This window comes from Bos indicus, chromosome 14, assembly GCF_029378745.1.
Source record: "Bos indicus isolate NIAB-ARS_2022 breed Sahiwal x Tharparkar chromosome 14, NIAB-ARS_B.indTharparkar_mat_pri_1.0, whole genome shotgun sequence".
Lineage (NCBI taxonomy): Eukaryota > Metazoa > Chordata > Mammalia > Artiodactyla > Bovidae > Bos > Bos indicus.
The window spans coordinates 61,462,562-61,482,276 of NC_091773.1; the positions used below are offsets into that span (position 1 = coordinate 61,462,562).

Consider the following 19,715-nt stretch of genomic DNA (forward strand, 5'->3'; position numbering starts at 1 on the left):
TGGTTTCCAGGAATGGTAGGGTTAGAGGAGGAGGGAAGGGTGAACAGGCCGAGCACAGAGGATTGAGCAGGGCAGTGAAACTGTTCTGTATAATACTAAAATGGTGGATACACGACATTATTTGTTAAAACCCATAAAATGTACAACACCAAGAATGAACCCTAAATTGAAGTATGGGTTTTGAGTGACAATGCTGCAACCATGTAGGTTCACTAGTTGTAACAAATGTACCATTCTGGCGAGTGGCGGTGACAACGGGAAAACCTATACACGTGTGGGGCAGGTGGTATGCAGGAAACCTCTGTACCTTCTGTTCAACTTTGCTGTGAACTTAAAACTGTTCTTTTATAAGTCTGCTTTTTTTTTTAATTGGGTATGATTGGGTAGACTAGCACAGTGTTGATTAAGGTCCCCATGAAATTATGGCTCTAGGTCACTGTTTGAACAAAGGCTTCCTAGACTTGCCATTTCCTCCGCTGCAAAAATCACTTTGGCTACAGCAATAGGCAAAGCAGATCTGTATGGAGTGGCACTGCTCTAAGAATGTAGAAAAGAGCACAGGAATGTAGGGCAGAGCCAACAGCTTTAAATCTCTCATCTAAGGCTCTGTATCCATTCTGTGTGTTCTCACCAGACCTCAGACTAGGATAAGCTTTCAGCTTATCACTAACTATTCTGCTCTGCCATCATTTCACCATGTTTATAGCAGACTTTCCCAGGATTTCATACTGAAGGCTGAAGTCCCTGTAGACGTAAACCACATCCCCCCAGACAGCTGGTTACTGCTGCCTTCCCCGCTGACTCCTGATCGTCACTGATGCCCCGATGAGCTCACTCCATATAAACCCTGCTATGTCCTCTTACTTTGCAACTCATTCTGCAGTATAAACAAGCTAAAACTGAGTCATATTGGGTGGAATGACATTACTCCAGTGGAGATCATCAGAGGTCTGACATATATATTCTTATACTGTTTCAATAAACATTTATTGAATGTCTTTAGTGTGACAAGCACTCTATGTTGGGGGCTATGTATCACCCCCCAAGGAGTTGACTCTTACATCAGTCAAGATGCTTTTAGCAGCAAGTAACAGAAAATTGTGTGGCTTAATAAGGAAATTTCTTTTGCAAGGGCTGTTTCATGTGACTCAACTACATCATCAAGGGTTCAGTTTTTTTCCCACATTTCTGTTCTTCTACTCAGGGTTTTGGCTTTGTTCTCATGTCATTACTCACTGAGGGGAGACAGCTGGTCCAAGCGTCCCTGCTGGATGCAACGATGTCAAGAGGAAGAAAAGGACATACTCTTGTGATATCCCCTTTTTAGGAGGAAGAGAATATTTTCCAGGAGCTTCCAGCCCTTTTACATCTCATTGACCAGAAGACTGGGATGGTTACATACTCAACCTTAAAATAATCTTTAACAAGGGGAAGTTGATAACCACAGACTTCAGCACTTCAAGAAGAATCTCCAAGTAGAATAGAATTGCTATGTGAGTAAGGAGGGGCAGTTGGTAATGAAAATGGGTGGAGGAATGAATGCTGGGTTGGTGGCCAACAGCATGTGGTTGAAGATGCAAGTATGTATGTGGTTGTGATTTAGTTGTTAAGTCGTGTCCAACTCTTTTCGACCTGATGGACTGTAGCCCACCCGGCTCCTCTGTCCATGGGATTTCTCAGGCAAGAATACTGGAGTGGATTGCCGTTCTCTTCTCCAGGGGATCTTCCCAACCCAGGGATGGTACCCAGGTCTCCTGCATTGCAGGCAGATTCTCTACCATCTAAGCCACCAGGAAAGTCTACAGCTATATAAAACAGGATGGTAAAGATGACTCTTCCTTCCCTTTTCCTCAGAACTTCGGATAAAGCCTGAGTAGAGGGCACACCCCCACACGTCTACAGGGAGAGGCTAGAAATGCCTGTAGCACAGCACTTGACTCCTTAGCAGGCCTAGCCTCATAGGCACCCCCTTCAGACAGTGTGCTTTTTGTAAACTCATGGCTCTGGCTGCCTTTGCTGAGCATATTTTTGAGATCCACCTATTATTATAAAATCAGTAGTTTGCTTCTTCTTATCACTGAGCAAAATTGCATGGTTTGTTTATCCATTTATCAGAGATTACTCCCCATTAACATTTATAATTTAGGCTGAATGAGTATGGGGCTTCCCTGGTGGCTCAGCTGTAAAGAATCTGCCAGCAATGCAGGAGACCTTGGTTTGATCCCCGGGTCAGGAAGATCCCCTGGAGAAGGAAATGGCAACCCACTCCAGTATTCTTGCCTGGAGAATACCATGGACAGAGGAGCCAGGTGGGCTACAGTCCACGGGGTCGCAGAGTCAGAGACGGCTTAGTGACTAAACAACAATAACAAGTGAGTGTATCAGCGCTTTTGCTGAGAGCAGGATTTGGCCCTGGAGGCTGGAACTCTGGGGTGTTCCCACTGCAGAGGGATGACCCCCAAGGCCAGGAATGTGCTGAGAGCAGATGACAGTGTGCCAGCAGACGAGTGTGCCAGTGAGCTGCGTCTACCAGTGAAGGGGGCCCAGAGACACACCCTGGGGGATGCCAGGGGATTCCCCAACATGGTGAAAAAGTAAAAGATTTCCCTCTCCTTATAATTTGTCACCAGGGCTCCTTTTGTTCTGAGGTTTTTGGACTTTGCATGAGGAGCAAGAATCCAAGTTATACCATGGGCTGCTGCAAAGTACTTTTCCCCCTTCTGCCTGACAGAATCCTGGGAAACAGAAGGCAGAGGGAGACAGGGAGGCTCCCCTCCAGGGTCAGCCCAACAGGGTGCATTATTAGCAAACTCTTGGCCTTGAAGTTAGGAGTCAAGTCCAGTGTATCTATTTCAATTCCAATTTTCTGTTGGAGTTACAGTAATTCTAGACCTCAGCACAAGCTGAACTATGAGCTAAACATTTAATTCCTCAATATATTTAACTCATGTGGTTATGAGTCATGGTTAATACATTCAACAGATACTCTGGTCTCCAAACTGAATATCCAAAGTCAGGGTTTTAATTGTTTTTCTTAGTGATTTGCTCATGTCTGCATACCAGCCATCAGGCTTGGCTGACCAAAGCCATCTTGCAATATTTAACTTTGAATTCAGGATAGGACTAAAACATGCCAATTATTTCTAATAATCTCTATCCAGAGACATGGATCACTCAAGTCAAGTTCTAAAACAGGTTACAGTAGGAAGTAAAACCAACCAACTGTATATTTTATACAGTAATATTACACATGGAATGCATTAAAATTTACACACTATTGGGAATTTTTATGCATGTAGAAACAAGCATATTGTGTCTTTTACAAAATTGGAAAAAAATAAATATATATGCTGCTGCTGCTAAGTCGCTTCAGTCGTGTCCGACTCTGTGCGACCCCATAGACGGCAGCCCACTAGGCTCCTCTGTCCCTGGGATTCTCCAGGCAAGAATACTGGAGTGGGTTGCCATTTCCTTCTCCAAAATATATATATGGTGAGTAGTAATTTGGAAAGTGCTAGAATAATATTGAAGATAATGAAATTCATAAAGCTGCTTATTTTCGTATTCATGTACATCTTAAAATACAATATACCTTTATTTACCTGAAATGCCAAAATAGTTTAGCAGGTAATATAAGTTAGCAAAACTAGCTATTGTTTCTTACCAACCGGAGTGCCCCCTCACCAATCTTGCAGGTGCGTGGGAGATAGCATATGCTCATTTTGAAATCAGACAATACAGTGTCTGAAGCAGAAAGTCAAAGTTTATTATTAACCCTCACCAAAATCTCACTCCTTTAAAATAACTTTTTTTTTTTTTCCCTGTAACCACAAGGCAACAACTGCTGGTGTCTGGGTGGTGAGGGATGGTCTGCCATCCCAATTGCCTTGGAGATCTCATCCTGGCTCTGGCCTGGTCCTTGCCCTGTGGTGGGTAGCTTGGGTAGGTACAGGGTGGGGGCCACATGTGTGAGATGGACAGAGGTACAGTGGTGACCTCGAGATGGTCAGTCTAGGTGTGGAACGGAGAACAGGGTTGCTCCCCAGTGGAGGGAGGGGTCAGGGAGCCAAAGGTGGGGCATTTCACTGGGGCCACCCTACCAGCCAGCAGCCTCGCATGGCCAGCACTGCCCTGGAGACTTGAACCTTCAGCCCTGATGCCACTGGGAGCCAGTAAGTGTGGAAACTTTTTGACCTGGCTGAGTCGTCAGAGACACCGTCTTCCCTCAGGGGTGTCCACCTGTTGCCCTAGTTCCATTAGTCATTAAACACACACGACAGATGTGAATATATTGATGTATGGCAAAACCAATACAATATTGTAAAGTAATTAACCTCCAATTAAAATAAATAAATTTATATTTTAAAAAATAATAAAAAATAAACTAAATAGGATAATTGTATACACATATGATATTGTGACTTTTACTAAGAAGTGTATATTTGGTATTTGTCCCCATTTTGGACCCAGGACCCCTAAAGCCCTAGGATTTCCCAAAGTGATAAGAGCAATAAAGGTGTCTTAATGTTTATAACAAACTCCTTTCAACCACATCTGAGTTTACGCTAAAGAGGGGACTTTTAGAAAGTACCTAAGTGTAGGGGCCGATTGCCAAGGGAACCAACCACAAGATTAGCAGGCTGGATGTTTTAGTCCCATCCCCGACCTCCGCTGGAGGTCACTGGTGACCAGTGATTTAATCAGTCCTGACTACATAATAAAGCCTTCATAAAATCACAAAAGGATGGGATTTGGAGAACTTACAGGTTGGTGAACAGGCAGATGCTGGAAGAATGATTGCTCAGAGAGTCTGGAAGCCTCACTACCCTTTCCCACATACCTCACTCTATATATTGTATCGCTCCCTGTGGTCACTTTTCTGAATCCTTTATAATATAAATTATTATATTAATATTATCATTGTTTAGTTGCTAACTCATGTCCAACTGTTTTGCAACCCCATGGACTGTAGCTCGCCAGGCTCCTCTGTCCATGGGATTTCCCAGGCAAGAATATTGGAGTAGGTTGCCGTTTCCTTCCCCAGAGGACATTTTATTTTTTATTTTATTTTTATTTTTTTCCCAGAGGACATTTTAAATGTAAGTAAATGTTTATTGGAGTTCTTGAGGTACTTCAGCAAATCAGTTGAGCCCGAGGAGGGATCAGGGGAACCTCCAACCTATAGCTGGTGTGTTGGAAGTGACCACCTGGACTTCTGACTAGCAGCTGAAGGTGGGAGGCAGTAGTCTGGGATTGAACCCCTAACCTGTTTCCATCTCCTAATAGAGGGTGTCAGAATTAAATTAGTTGCTTAGTGCTGTTGAAAATACACACACATATTTCCTATCATCTGTTTTCTTCACCTGTGATATTTCCTGGACTTCTTTTCCTATGAATACTTAGAGTTCCACTTTGTTCTCTATAATATTTTCACATAGTCCATTGAGTGGAATGAATTATATAACCAGTTGCATATTTGTAGACACCTGTTTCTGTTATAAGTGAAGTGAAAGTGAAAGTTGCTGAGTCGTGTCCGACTCTTTGTGACCCCGTGGACTATACAGTCCATGGAATTCTCCAGGCCAGAATACTGGGGTGGGTAGCCTTTCCCTACTCCAGGGGATCTTCCCTACCCAAGGATCGAACCCAGGTCTCCTGCATTGCAGGTGGATTCTTTACCAGCTGAGCCACAAGGGAAGCCCAGGAATACTAGAGTGGGAAGCCTTTCCCTTCTCCAGTGGATCTTCCCAATCCAGGAATTGAACTGGGGTCTCCTGCATTGCAGGTGGATTCTTTACCGACGGAGCTATGAGGGAAGCCTTCTGTTATAAAAGATACTTCAATTAACACCATTGACTAATATTCTAGAATAAAGCTTACTTATCACTGTCTGAATTTACCTTGTTTGTTTATTCGGTTACTTGCATGTAGCCTTACACGCCCCTGGGATATGGAGCAGGGGTTTGTCTCTTGTTTCTCATTATAACACTAGCACCCAGGACAGTGAATATTATCTGCTGTTATTACTAGGAACTCTTGACATTTCCAGATCCCTTCCAGGAGGCAACAGAGCCTAGGGGAATGTAGGGGAAGTGGCCACCTCTGGCCCTCTCCCTGCCTCTTTCCCTCGCTTGGCCGCTTAGAACACTTTTCTGCCTCAGGAGCCTGGGCCGACTGCGTGGCTCTGTGTTGTTGTTATTCAGTTGCTAAATCACGTCTGACTCTTTGCGACCCCATGGACTGCAGCACGCCAGGCTTTAAGGGGTGGGTGAACACACGGGGCAAAGTCGCTAGAGAAAAGCAGGGGTCCGCCTTCATCAGAAAATCACATACACTTCAGATTCACCCGGACCTTCAGATCCCAGACTTTAGCTTTCACTATTGACCCGCTTTTCAACCTGAAATTCATGAACACAGAAACAAATGGTATGTGGAACTACCCTCTGCTGGGGCACTCGAGGCAGGGTGTCTGTGTACGGGGGTGAGGGGTGGGGCGGTGGAGAGAAAGGATTTGCCATTGTGCTCGTTCAGCTGAATCCAGCCTATGGCAGCCTCTCCTCCTTTGCTCGTGTACCCTGTATCACATTCTGGGTGGCTAGTCCTTGGACATCCTCCATCTCCCAGTGCTGGGTTAAGTCAGCAGGCCCAAGCTTTATTTGTGGGGATGCAAGCAGGGTTTGGAGAAGGGACTGAAGCATGGACACTCTCAAAGCCCCTGTACTGATTGCCAGCCAAAGAGAAGACTGTTTCGGGGACACAGAGAAGCACAGGAGGGAGGAAGCAAACAGAGTCTAAACCAGATGAGCTGGTGGCCTTTCCAGGTCTCGGTGGTGTGGGCTGCCCCTCCCCTGCCCCCGGGCATGCACATCGGTGACACGAAGACCCTTGCAGCCAGATGTGGCTGAACCCACTGTGTCATCATTAGCTAGACACGTGCTTGGTAGATCTTCTATTAAAAAATTAATGCTTATACCAGGTGATCTATTAATAGATATTCCTTATAAAAATGTAAGCATTACACATGTGCTAAGTCACTTCAGTCACATCCTTGTGTTCCTATGGACCGTTGCCCCCAGGCTCCTCTGTCCATGGGATTCTCTAGGCAATAATACTGGGGTGGGTTGCTTTTGCCTTCTCCAGGGGAATCTTCCCAACCGAGGTATCGAACCCAGGTCTCTTATATCTCCTGCATTGGCAAGTGGGTTCTTCTTACCACTAGCACCACCTGGGAAGCCCTTAAACATTATAGATCAGGTTCAAGTCTGCTTTGATCATCACCTATGATGCTGATCCCCTCCACAGAAAATATTATCACATTTTCCAGAGTCCCTGATTATGTAACTGTAGAAAACATAGAGCATCATCCTGTGCGGTGAGGGTTGTTCACATGCGTGGTACCCTTATGCATTTAGATACATGTTAGTATAACAAGAGGAAATATATAGACTGTCCTGTGGGGTGACAGTTGTTTACATACATGGTGATATCCTGGGAGTATAGTTTTGCCACTTGCTTTTTTGTGTTGAGCAATATATTGGAAGACTTCCATGTCAATGTATTTAGATTTCACGCCTTGTAACTAACTGCTAATTCTTCAAATGTTCTTACCTCTTGCCTGTGCAGAGTCAGCCTCTTCCGCCAGGCTGTATACTTGCTGAATCAGAGGACAGGAGCTTGCTTCATCTTCAGTCTCTTCAGGGCATCCAGGGTAGCCAGGCTGGGCCCTGCCTCCACAGTCCCTAAGGTACCCTCCCCCTGAGACAGGGAAACCCAGGACCCTTTGCTGCAATGCTTGCACCGGAAGGAATGTCTCCTTGAGCAATGGATTACGAAGAAGCTATGCCTGTGTGCACAGTCACTTCAGTCGTCTCCAACTCCTTGCACCCGCATGAGCTGTAGCCCGCCAGGCTCCTCTGTCCATGTGATTCTTCAGGCAAGAATACTGGAGCGGGTTGCTGTGCCCTCCTCCAGGGGATCTTCCCCACCTAGGAATCGAACCCATATCTCCTGTGTCTCCTGCACTGCAGGCAAGTTCTTTATCAACTGAGCCACCTGGGAAGCCCCACAAAGAAGCTATAATGGACTACAAATGACCACGTGATGCACATGGTGGTCAGTCGCTAAGTTGTGTCCAGCTCCTTGGGACCTGGATAGACTGCCGCTCCCAGTTACCTGGAGGCTCCTCTGTCCATGGGGTTTTCCAGGCAAGAATACCAGAGTGGGTTGCCATTTCCTTCTTCAGGGGATCTTCCCGACCCAAGGACTGAACCCACATCTCCTGCATTGCAGGCAGATTCTTTACCACTGAGCCTCCAGGGAAGCCCGGTACATGCGCAGATGGGGCAAATAGTGAACAATAAAATACAAAGCGTCAAAACTCAGCTGCTGCATCTGAGCTGTTGGGAGCAAAAGCAGAGGACTGCACTGTGATCTCTGCACACAGCACCACCCAGACCACTTAAGCCACTCCAGGCCAACTGGCCAATCCGCCCCCACTCTCACCTGACTCAGGGAGCAAGCAGGAGCACCTGTTGCTTGTTTTCCCCTCGCTGGTGCTGCAGGGTGTGTCTTGATAAAGGCTTGTCTGAACTTCTCGTCTTGCCTCTTAGCCATTTCTATTGATTAAGGACTCCAAGAACCCTGACTAGTAACTCCTCCGTTTGGGATGTGCTGCACGTACCTCTCGGAGTAGGCAATGGCACCCCACTCCAGTACTCTTGCCTGGAAAATCCCATGGACGGAGGAGCCTGGTAGGGTGCAGTCCATGGGGTCGTGAAGAGTCAGACACGACTGAACCGACTTCACTTTGACTTTTCACTTTCATGCATTGGAGAAGGAAATGGCAACCCACTCCAGTGTTCTTTCCTGGAGAATCCCAGGGACCGGGGAACCTGGTGTGCTGCCGTCTATGGAGTCGCACAGAGTCGAACACAACTAAAGTGACTTAGCAGCAGCAGCAACAGCACGCACCTCTCCTGGTCTGGGCTTTCCTGAAGAAAACCTGTGGACTTTTTCAGCGTCTACAAGGCCAGCCTGGAAAGCCCTACCTGGAGTCTCAGAACTAGTGACAAAGAGGCAGTGATGACTGTCAGTCGAGGAAACACAGTCCTCCTGTTTTGTTTTACTGTAATTTTTATTTGCTCACAGCCTGCCAACAAGGTCAGCTCTAGAAACACAGCATGCTATTCTTTTTCACTTGGACTCTGCACTGACAGAGGTGGCAGCTGAGAGGCTAGAAATGCCAGCAAGGGGTTTTGCCAATGGTCAGCTTGGTTTACAGGCTCTGGAGCTTCCAGTTTTACGAAAGTTTTCATTCAGGCAGTAGACCGGCTGTTCAGAAAGACTGGAACCACCAGGGGAGCTAGTACTTTGTCGGTGACTTTTCCTACATAAAGTCTGGAGTCTCTATATATTCAGATTCATACATTTCCTGACAGTGAAACTAATTCGATCCTAGAATAGGCCCCCAAGGAAATAATTCAGCTTCATCCCCCTCTCACCTCCTCCTTTTGTGGTGGAGAATTAGAAAATGTATTCTTAGAACATTTTCCTAATTTTCCCTTTTTTTCTTCTTGAGATGGAAAAGAAAAACCTCAGATTTGGCTGCTAAATGTATTCATCTAGCAATTACTTTTTCTTTTATTTTAATTTCTAACTGGTGTTTACCAGTTCCAGTTCTGCCTTCTTTTTGTATCTTCTTTAAAAATATATTTTTTATGTCTCTATTGAATTTGTCACAGTATTGTTTTCGTTTTATGCTTTGGTTTTTTGGCCCAAGTCATATGGGATCTTAGTTCCCTGATCAGGGATAAAACCTGAACCCCCTGCATTGGAAGGTGAAGACTTACTTAACTACTGGACTGCCAGGGAAGTTCCTCTGCCTTCCTTTTCTTTTACCATCTTTCTTTCATATTGTTTCGGTTGGTTTCTGCTCCTCTGGTTATGTTCATGACAAACTTACTATGCCATTTTCATTAGTGTTTAGCTCTGGGTCCCAGTGTCTTCTGAACTTTGGGATTAGCCCTTTAATCTTTTCTTTTTAATTTATTTTAATTGGAGGATAATTGTTTTACAATGTAGTGTTGGTTTCTGCCATACATCAGCATGAATCAGCCGTAGGTATACATATGTTTCCTCCCTCCTGAACTTCCCTCCCACCTCCCACCCCATCATCCCCGCCACCCCCGTGTTGTCACAGAGCACCAGATTTGAGCTCCCTGTGTCATACAGCAAATTCCCACTGGCTAATTATTTTACATATGGTAGTGTATACATTTCAAAGCTACTCTTCTGTATGTCTTCTTTGGAGAAATGTCTAAGTCTTCTGCCCATTTTTTGATTGGGCTGTTTGTTTTCCTGATGCTGAGCTGTATGAGCTGTTTATTGTTGTTCTAAGTCATGTCTGACTCTGCAACCCCAGGGACTGCAGCACGCCAGACTCCCCTGTCCTTCACCATCTCCTGGAGTTTACTCAAACTCATGTCCATTGAATCAGTGATGCCATCCAACCATCACATCCTCTGTCACCCCCTTCTCCTCCTGCCCTCAGACTTTCCCAGCATCAGGGTCTTTCCCAATAAATCGGCTCTTCACATCAGATGGCCAAAGAATTGGAGTTTCAGCTTCAGCATCAGTTCTCCCGATACATTTTCAGGGTTGATTTCCTTTAGGATGGACTGATTTGATATCCTCGCTGTGCAAGGGACTTTGAGGAATCTTTCCTTATATTAGCCCTTTAATCTTTTCTTCTCTTTCCTCTTTGTTGATTCATTGCCATTGTGAGTTAATGAAAATGTGATTCTTCTGCACGTGGTAAGTCCCAGTGGTCACTGTTAAAACCTTTATCATCTGGAATTTTAAGTCTTTGACACGTGAGCAGTAAGGTATTAACGATGATAATATTCAGGCAGAAAAGTAACAGCAGAGCTCCTGCGGTTGTTAAAAAATTACATCTTTCATTTCCTGAGTACTGGTATTTAACTGCCTTGGCAATGTTTAAACTTTCCAGCGGTACTGGTGGAAACACCCACCAGTGGTACACTTCTGAGAAGTAAAGAGGCACTAAAACTGTGATTTTGATGATGGGTGGCAATTACAAGCTGTTTTTCGTCTAGTTTTTCGAGGAAAGTCTAGGGAAGATTCTTTCAGTACCGCGAATAGCCACGATGGATCCCAACGGGGTCTGTCTTTTTGAAAGATGGCATTCCACCAAGTTCTGTTCAGGATTTGTGGCTGATTTTCATAGTGACAAATGCTGCTTTATCATACCTTGACTGCAGTTGAATTTAGCTGCATATGGCTCATGCCAACTTCATTATTGTAAATGTAAACATAGTATGTAATTTAGGTCAACTTTCTTGTTTAAAAAAGGTTACGTAAATTCTTATAAAAATTAACACCACTGGGACTGCCCTGGTGGTCCAATGGTTAAGACTTCGCCTTCCAAGGCAGGGGGTGCGGGTTTGATCCCTGGGTTGGGGAGCTAAGATCCCATATGACTCATGGCCAAAAAATCCAAAACATAAAACAGAAGCAATATTATAATAAATTCAATAAAGATTAAAAAAAATTTATGTCACTTACTCTGAAATAGCAGGCTCTTTTTACATCGGAGATGCTGGTCCCATGAAAAAGAGAAACTGCTTTTTTCTTTTGAATTAAGAAGATGGTTTTAAAGTTTGTTATTAAAAATGAATACTTAAAAAAATTCAAGCTTACTGATTACAAACATTATGCCCATGGTTCAGACATCATTTAGAACATAGGTGGATATAGAAAGTGTTTAAGAGCAATTAGTTATTCAAAGCATGAAAGGAAATCTTATATTAGGAAAAGTGCTGACTGTATCACAATTGTAGACTAAAACATTGCTGTTGAGTTGCTCACTGAGGCTGTTTCTTCACCCTCTCAGATGCACACCTGGACCACATTTCTCAGCCTCCTTTGGAGTTAGGTATGGATCTGTGCCTGAGTTCTGTCAAAGGGAATGTAGCTGAAAGCGAAGCAAGCCAACTCCCCGCTCAAGCCATATTTTCCTGTGTGCAGGTGGTTGCTCTTTCTCGCTCTGCCTCCACCTGCTGGCGGGGTGCAGAGAAATCTGGAGGAGAATCTGAAGCCCTAACAGACAGCAGAGAAACCAGACAGAAATGATGGGGGCTTGAGGACTCACTTGGCAGACTAACTCAAGAACATCTGCATTTGTCATGTGAGTGGTAATGAAGTAATGAAGTCGCTCAGTCTTGTCCAATTCTTTGTGACCCCATGGACTGTAGCCTACCAGGCTCCTCCATTCAGGGGATTTTTCCAGGCAAGAATACTGGAGTGGGTTGCCATCTCCTTCTCCAGGGCAGCTTCCCAACCCAGGAGTCGAATCCAGGTCTCCTGCATTGCAGGCAGACACTTTACCATCTGAGCCACCAGGGAAGCGTGGTAACAGATTTTAGAATACTAAATTTAAAATAAAAATCATTGCAGTATAGTTGATTTGCAGTGTTGTGTTAATTTCAGGTGTACAGCCACGTGAATCATTTATACATGTATCCATCCCCACGGACAGAGGAGCCTGGCGGGCTACAGTCCATAGGGTCACAAAGAGTCAGACACGACTGAAGTGGCTCAGCACTCACTTTTTAGATTCTTTTCCCATCTAGGCCATTACAGAGTACTGAGTAAGAGTTCCCTGTGCTGTAAGTAGGTCCTTATTATTACCTATTTTCTATGTATGAGCTACTAAAATTCTGAGGATTGTTTGTGACAGCAGTTAGCCCCCTTAACCAACACTGGTAGCAAAAGGCATTTGATAAAATTCAACACCTACTGCCAATTAAAAAAACTGTCAAATGGAACAGGATTTTTTTTATTGTTAAAAATACCTACCTTATATCAAATGCCAACATTGTTATCCATAGGCATTTTCATTAAAATAAACAAGAATACCTGCTACTATTCACTATTAATGATTACTGGCTTCCAGATCAAGTTAGTTAAAAGGTGAGAAATGAAATTATCATTATTTGTTACAAAAAGCTCACTTACCTAGAAAATCCAGGGAAAAATCAACTACAAAATTATTAGGGCCTAAAGGACTTTAATAAGTCATCTGTTACAAAATAAAAATTCAACATTAATATATTTTCTATGACCTTTAAAAAGCAAATTATGTATCTTTCAATGTAGGAAGATTGCATACATAATTTCAAAAATGGCATACATAATTTCAAAAAGAGTCATGAAAACAGGAAGGTACTACAAAATGCTCTGTGAAATTAAAAAATGATAGCCAAAATAAAAATTCAACAGGAATTTAGAAGATAAGCTCGAAATGTTTTCTTAGAGAACAAAAACTCAGACATGAACAAAAGGAGAGGAAAAACAAGAAAACTGGAGCATCCATCTATAATGTCCAGCAACTGATGAAAAGGAATGCCATTGACATAGAGCCAGGAGAGGGGAGGAACTTATTGCATATATAATTAATGAGTATTCCACTGAACTGAATGACTAAAGCCCATGCTTTATTCGGATTTTGTTAGTTTTTATCTAATGTAGCTTTTCTTTTCGAGGATACTACATTACGTCATGTCTCCTTGGCTCTTCTTGGTTGTGAGTTTTTCAGACTGTTTTTGATGACCTTGAGAGTTCTGAGGAGTACTGCTGGTCAGGTATTTTGTAAAAACTCCATCTGCCTAGATTTGTGTGACTGGAGAAGTCATGACTAGAGTGAAGTTAGAAATTTGGGGGGAGGAAGATCACAGAGGTCAAGTGCCGTTTTCAGCACATCATATGAAGGGTACGTACTTTCAATATGACTTATCATTGCTGACACCGACTTTCACCTGGTGGAGGTAGAGTGTGTCAAGGGAGGAAGTCAGTATGTGCTGATGAGACTGAAGGAGTGGAGGGTTATATACTGCATGTCAAGGGTAGTGTATCCTTATAAATCAGTTAAACACCTAGGAGTGTGATTGCTGGATCATATGGTAAGACCACATTCAGCTGTGTGAGAAACTGCCCAAATGTTTTTAAAGTGCCTACACCATTTTGCATCCCATCAGCAACAAATGAGAGCATCCTCAGCAGGAATTGATGTCAATTTCTTGGATTGTAACCATTCTAATAAGTGTGCAGTGGTACCTCACTATTGTTTTCTTTTTCTTTTCTTTTTAAATTTTACTAGTTTAATGAACCTATGCCTGGCAATTTAGGAGTATCTCTCAATATTTTTCTCTTGTCTGATGTTTGTACCAATTCTTGTTCATGTATTGTTTTTGCATATCTGAGTATGTCTGAGTATATGATGGACACTGTATTTGAAAAAGTATCCACAGAGTAGGTAAAATGACATTTTCTTTCTCCAGAGAAAATTTTCATTTGCTTCTGCCTGGTGCCTGATGGTCAGTTATCCAAAACCACGTTATTCTAATTCCAGGGTTAGAGACTTTTCTAGTCCACCCAGATAACAAAGCAGAGTTGCTTTCCTTATAGTTCATCCTACCCTAGGATGCCTCCCTTTGAGGTCACAATTCTGACTCTGTTCTCCTTGTCCTCGTCCTCCAGAATTTGAGGCTGATAACGGCACCGTTCAATGTCTCTGCCAGGTTTTCTGAATTGTCAAATGCTTCCTAAGCAAAAGAAGCTCCAAATGTTGGGCTTGGCAGTGTGAATTTCTCTTCTCCCAAATCTTAACCTGGCAATTTCACATGATGTTATTAGGTTTTTCTAATGTTTTCAGGATGATCTTGTTTTATTTCCCATTGTCAGGAGTGAAAGCAGGGTCCTGGGTTCCCTTTGCTTTATCCCATATCCCAGTTGGCTTTAAAAAGTTATGACAAAAACAGTTCTATAATTATACTGCTGCTGCTGCTAAGTCGCTTCAGTCGTGTCCAACTCTGTGTGACCCCATAGATGGCAGCCCACCAGGCTCCCCTGTCCCTGGGATTCTCCAGGCAAGAACACTGGAGCAGGTTGCCATTTCCTTCTCCAATGCATGAAAGTGATAAGTGAAAGGGAAGTCACTCAGTCGTGTCCGACTCTTCGCGACCCCATGGACTGCAGCCTACCAGGCTCCTCCGTCCATGGGATTTTCCAGGCAAGAGTACTGGAGTGGGTTGCCATTGCCTTCTACGATAATTACACTATACATCACCAACTCAACAGACGTGAACTTGAGCAAACTCCAGGAGATGGTGGAGACCAGGGAGGCCTGGCATGCTGTAGTCCATGGGGTTGCAAAGAGTGGGATGTGACTCAGTGACTGAACAGGAAATATACTTTAAGAAGAAACTGTGACAAAGAAGAAATAACACAAGCCTTGACTGCCTTTTGATTCTCCAGGTAAAAAAGAGCCTATTCTGGCTTATTAGTCATGGAGCCACCAATCTGAAAAACTATACCACTTCTTGGGCCAGAACACTGTGCATAACCATAGATTACTCTATAATCTCAAATACAGAGAACATTTTATTACTGAAAAGATCACAAAATTTTTGTATACAAAGTTAAAAAATGTGGAAAAGTTAATATTTACATTTTTCATACAGTACACGATGATTTTCTTTTTATGCTTTAACAGAATGTTAAATAAGAGAAAAAAACCAAAAGTATAAGAAAGTTTCGTTCAGGAAAAGATATTCATTGAAAACAAAATTAAGAAAATTCTTTAATATTTCAAAGTATGTTACATGAAATACATTTTATTCTGTTTATTAGGACTATATATATACTTTTTCCATTTGGCACTAATACTGCTAGCACATGTTTGAATATTCAGCAAAATCTTATTTAGCTGCACAGATGAATTCTACATTATGTCTGAGAAAGACACTGCAAAAATGCAAAGTCTGTAGTATTCGAAATGTTTAAAAAACAAAAGTTAAATGTATAAGCAATTGTAAATGGTCATACAAACACAATCTTGGGTAGTCATGATATATTAAAAAAGGAAATCAATTGCACTTGGCTTAATTTATAAAACAGTAACAATTCATCTTGCACTTGGCTTAATTTATAAAACAGTAACAATTCATCCACTAATCCTTCAGAACATTTCATTTTAAAAAATCAGAAGGATCAGTCAGCAGCATAATATTATCAACATTGGACACTCAGTAAGCACCTTATTTCAGTTGCATAATAGATCTGTGAAATTCCTAAAACAACTAGACTTCATAAAATTCACACATTGAAGATGATAAGGCAAATAGATTTTTAAAGTTGAATTTCCATTATAAATGAATTTCAGTGTATCATCTACTTTTCATACTACAAAAGATACTTATTTTCTTAGAAATTCAATGTAAAAGCTACCAAAATAGTGCTAAAATCAGCTATTGGAATAACATAATAAAAATATCTGAATAGACTTTAGGATTTCTAAAAAAAGTTCAAAACATAAAAATTCATTTTCAAATATATAAAAATGATATAAAGATAAGTTTTAAATACTTCAGCAAAGAAAAATCTTGACTTTATACTAGAAAAGTGAAACAGCATAGTACAATTTAAAACACTTTTGACACAGAAGAATCTTCATAAATAGAAAAGGAAGATTCCTCTAACAGTCTCTCCCCCCACACAACTTGAAAAATATTATTAACCTGCACATTCCCATTTGGGGGGGTATATTGCTGCCACTAACCTCTGTGTGAAATGAATCATATCCTCAGAATCTACTGGTTTCAGTGTAACAAGAGGCGATGTAGCTTTAAGTGCAAAAGAAGACTGTAACAGTGATTCTTGTTAGACAGTGTGCTGTCACCTCCAGTGTAGCAGGAATCCACTTCTCAGTAACACGATGACCTGGTTTTCAAGTATCTGAACGACCGCCAGCGCCCTGCTCTTTTCCAACTCCTGAAGCCGAGTGAACAAGCAGTGATGTTGAGCCTTTGAGGCTGCTTGGCTCTGGAGAACTGGACGCCTGCATGCTGTTGCTCTGCACTGGGCCACTTTCGGGGACATCACTCTTCGGGGTTACCCTAGGTAAAACAACAAAAGCTGATGTACATACACACCAAAGCACAGACGTGATGCTGGTTGTCCTTACAAATGCTATTTCTCTTTCCATGAGTTTTAACTGCTAATCGGTAACCACTTTTATCAGAAAATAATTAACTCTTAATACCTCAAAGTACAAATAATTTATTTTCAAAAACAATTTTTGCTAACTTCAGAAACGTCATCAAGCATCACCCCTGTACGGGCTAAGCATGGTATCTTATGGGGAATAAGACAGGATTCCTGCCCTTAGTTTAGCAAACCTTTTGTTGATTCTCCCCCATGGATTAGACCCCGTGTAAGAGGCTGGGAGCACAAAGATGAGAATGACCTCAGCTTCACCTCTGAGGAGTTTACAAATCTAGGGGACAATAAAGGCATTTATCTAATAATACATAATCTAGTATGCAAAAGCTGTTGGAGATACATTTGGTCTAGTTTGGGAGGATGAGGTAAGACAGCCTTGAGACCTTAAAGTAGTCAGCTGTCAATATTTTGGCTAATTCAGTACTTACCTGTGTTTGGATCACTTATGATCATTTGGAAAAATTCATTAAAGGTAATGTCAATATCCTTTCACGTTCAGAAAATAAAAACATTTTATAATCAAACTCATATAAAATGACAAATACCTTTTAGACAGTATTATAATGTGGGGCTAATTGAAACTTAATAGCCTGTATTTTACATGAATCAAACATTTCCCTAAATTTGTAAGCAACTCTTAACAATTACCATAGAACTGAACATTACTTTTCTATTTGAACAATATACGTAAAAGGCTCTTCCCAATACTAAGAATTAAACTATAAAAGAGCATTTATAGGCAGAATCCAGACTTCTTAATCCCAAACTGACTTGGACTAAAAATGTATAGACCTGTCATCTCAAAGAATGCATGTTTTGCTTTAATGTTATGCTTTAATGAAAAATGTGTAAGGCAGTATTTGAAACAGTCATATGATTTAAGAGAATCAAGTCCAAGCTCACCTTCCTTCACTCCGCGCACTTTCAGACACACTGCTCTTGTCATTCACCTTGCCTGCCCGGCCGTGGCCTTTCTTGTCCATCTGCTCCCCGCAGAGTTTGGAGCTGGGTGCTGCTGAGGAGGCAGGCTCCTCACAGTCCCGTTCTCTTAATTTGGGGGTACTCGCTCCATCCCCTCTCACCTCTCTCACTGATGTTTCTGGTGAAGTTTGTATTTCTGTCAGAGTTTCTTGTCCTAAGTAATCATGGTTAGTGATTGCTACTGCAGAAGTACCATGATTTGCCGTCGCTCCTGTGCTGGTTCCCATGGATTTGGAAATGACCTTCAGTTTATGTGAACTTGGCTTGTAGTGCTTCTTTTTGTGTTTAACTTTAGAGTTGTGCTTTAAGAAAAACTCACATGACTCCTGTAACACTCTTCGACTTTCACTGATTGGACTGGAAGAAAATTCAAGAAGAGAGTTTACTGGATAAAGGTTAAGTGTTATAATAGAAACCGTAAAGCATATCACACATCTTGTGCCAAAAACCCTTATTCATTCAAGTTAGATTCTATATGATTTACACTATTTATAAAAATCTAGGATTATAAACACTATGAGATATCAGTAGATTGCCATGAAGTGAAATCTTTTGTGCATACACTGTCAGTGGCTTTTGTCAGCATAAATAGTAGAAGGAAATTAAATATGCAAAATCAAAAGATAAGGGCAAAAAAACTCAAACTGGCATAAAGTAGGGGATTATCTGTATGTGTATCATAAACAAAGATATAAAATATGAAAGTAAACCAGAGAGAGAGAGAATATAGAATAGAATTAATGGTCTTTGTTTAAATACAATTGCTTTCTTTCTAATATTCAAGTTATAGCAAGTTATTCTGAAGTTAGTGTGGGCATATAAATATGGGATGTGCTTAGTCACTCAGTTGTGTCTGACTCCATGTACTGTAGCCTGCCAGGCTCCTCTGTTCATGGAATTTTCCAGGCAAGAATACTGGAGTGGCTTGCCATGCCCTCCTCCAGGGGATCTTCCTGACCCAGGGATCCAATCCAGGTCTCCCGCATTGCAGGTGGAGTTTTTATCCACCTGCAATGCGTCTGAGCCACCAGGGATAGAGATATAATAATAGTTCAAAGAAATTAAAGTCCCGTTAAATGAATTCTTCAGACTTCAAAAATTAATTTGTAAAAAGGTTCTAAAATTTTTACCACAAAAATGTTCACTAATCAAACCAATTGGAAACAGTTAAAAAACTTTGTATTACATTGATAGCACACAATTTATAACATATATAAATAATAAAGTTAACTATTTACTCATAAATGTAAGTCTACTATGTTGTTAAAGAATATTCCATAAGTTGAAATTTTTACCATCTTAAGGCAAATAAGTGACATGTTAAGTCAGTACTATGTGTAATAAAATTTAAAGGTAATGATCATATACCACGTTTGAATCATATTCTATGTTGCTTAATATATATTGATATTTGACCCATTTCATCTTTTATCACTGATTAAAAAGGATAAAATTATTTACAATGCTGAACCCAAAACAATGAATTCAATGATAGCAGTAATAATACTGGATATATTATAAGCCATGAAAAGAAAATGTACATTTTACAAACTTTGTATTTATATTTCAATAGAATAGTATATGTCAAAGACTACTGTAACAAATACTAAAATAAAGCATCTCTCTCCATGAAAAAAAACTTCAAGACTTTCAAA

At 41.6% G+C, this 19,715-nt stretch overlaps 1 protein-coding gene across 2 annotated transcripts in view; it reads right to left on the reverse strand.

Moving 5' to 3' along the window:
• Positions 1 to 15,446: 15,446 nt before the first annotated feature.
• The window catches only part of FZD6 (frizzled class receptor 6), a 36,529-nt gene continuing 32,260 nt past the window's right edge, over positions 15,447 to 19,715 (reverse strand). For both annotated transcript variants that reach the window (XM_019973901.2, XM_019973900.2), the window contains exons 6-7: positions 17,983 to 18,417; positions 15,447 to 16,973 (exon numbers count right to left, since the gene is read on the reverse strand). In XM_019973901.2, coding sequence (XP_019829460.1) covers positions 16,805 to 16,973; positions 17,983 to 18,417 — 604 coding nt within the window. In that variant the 3' untranslated portion in view covers positions 15,447 to 16,804. The remainder of the gene's footprint in view (positions 16,974 to 17,982; positions 18,418 to 19,715) is intronic.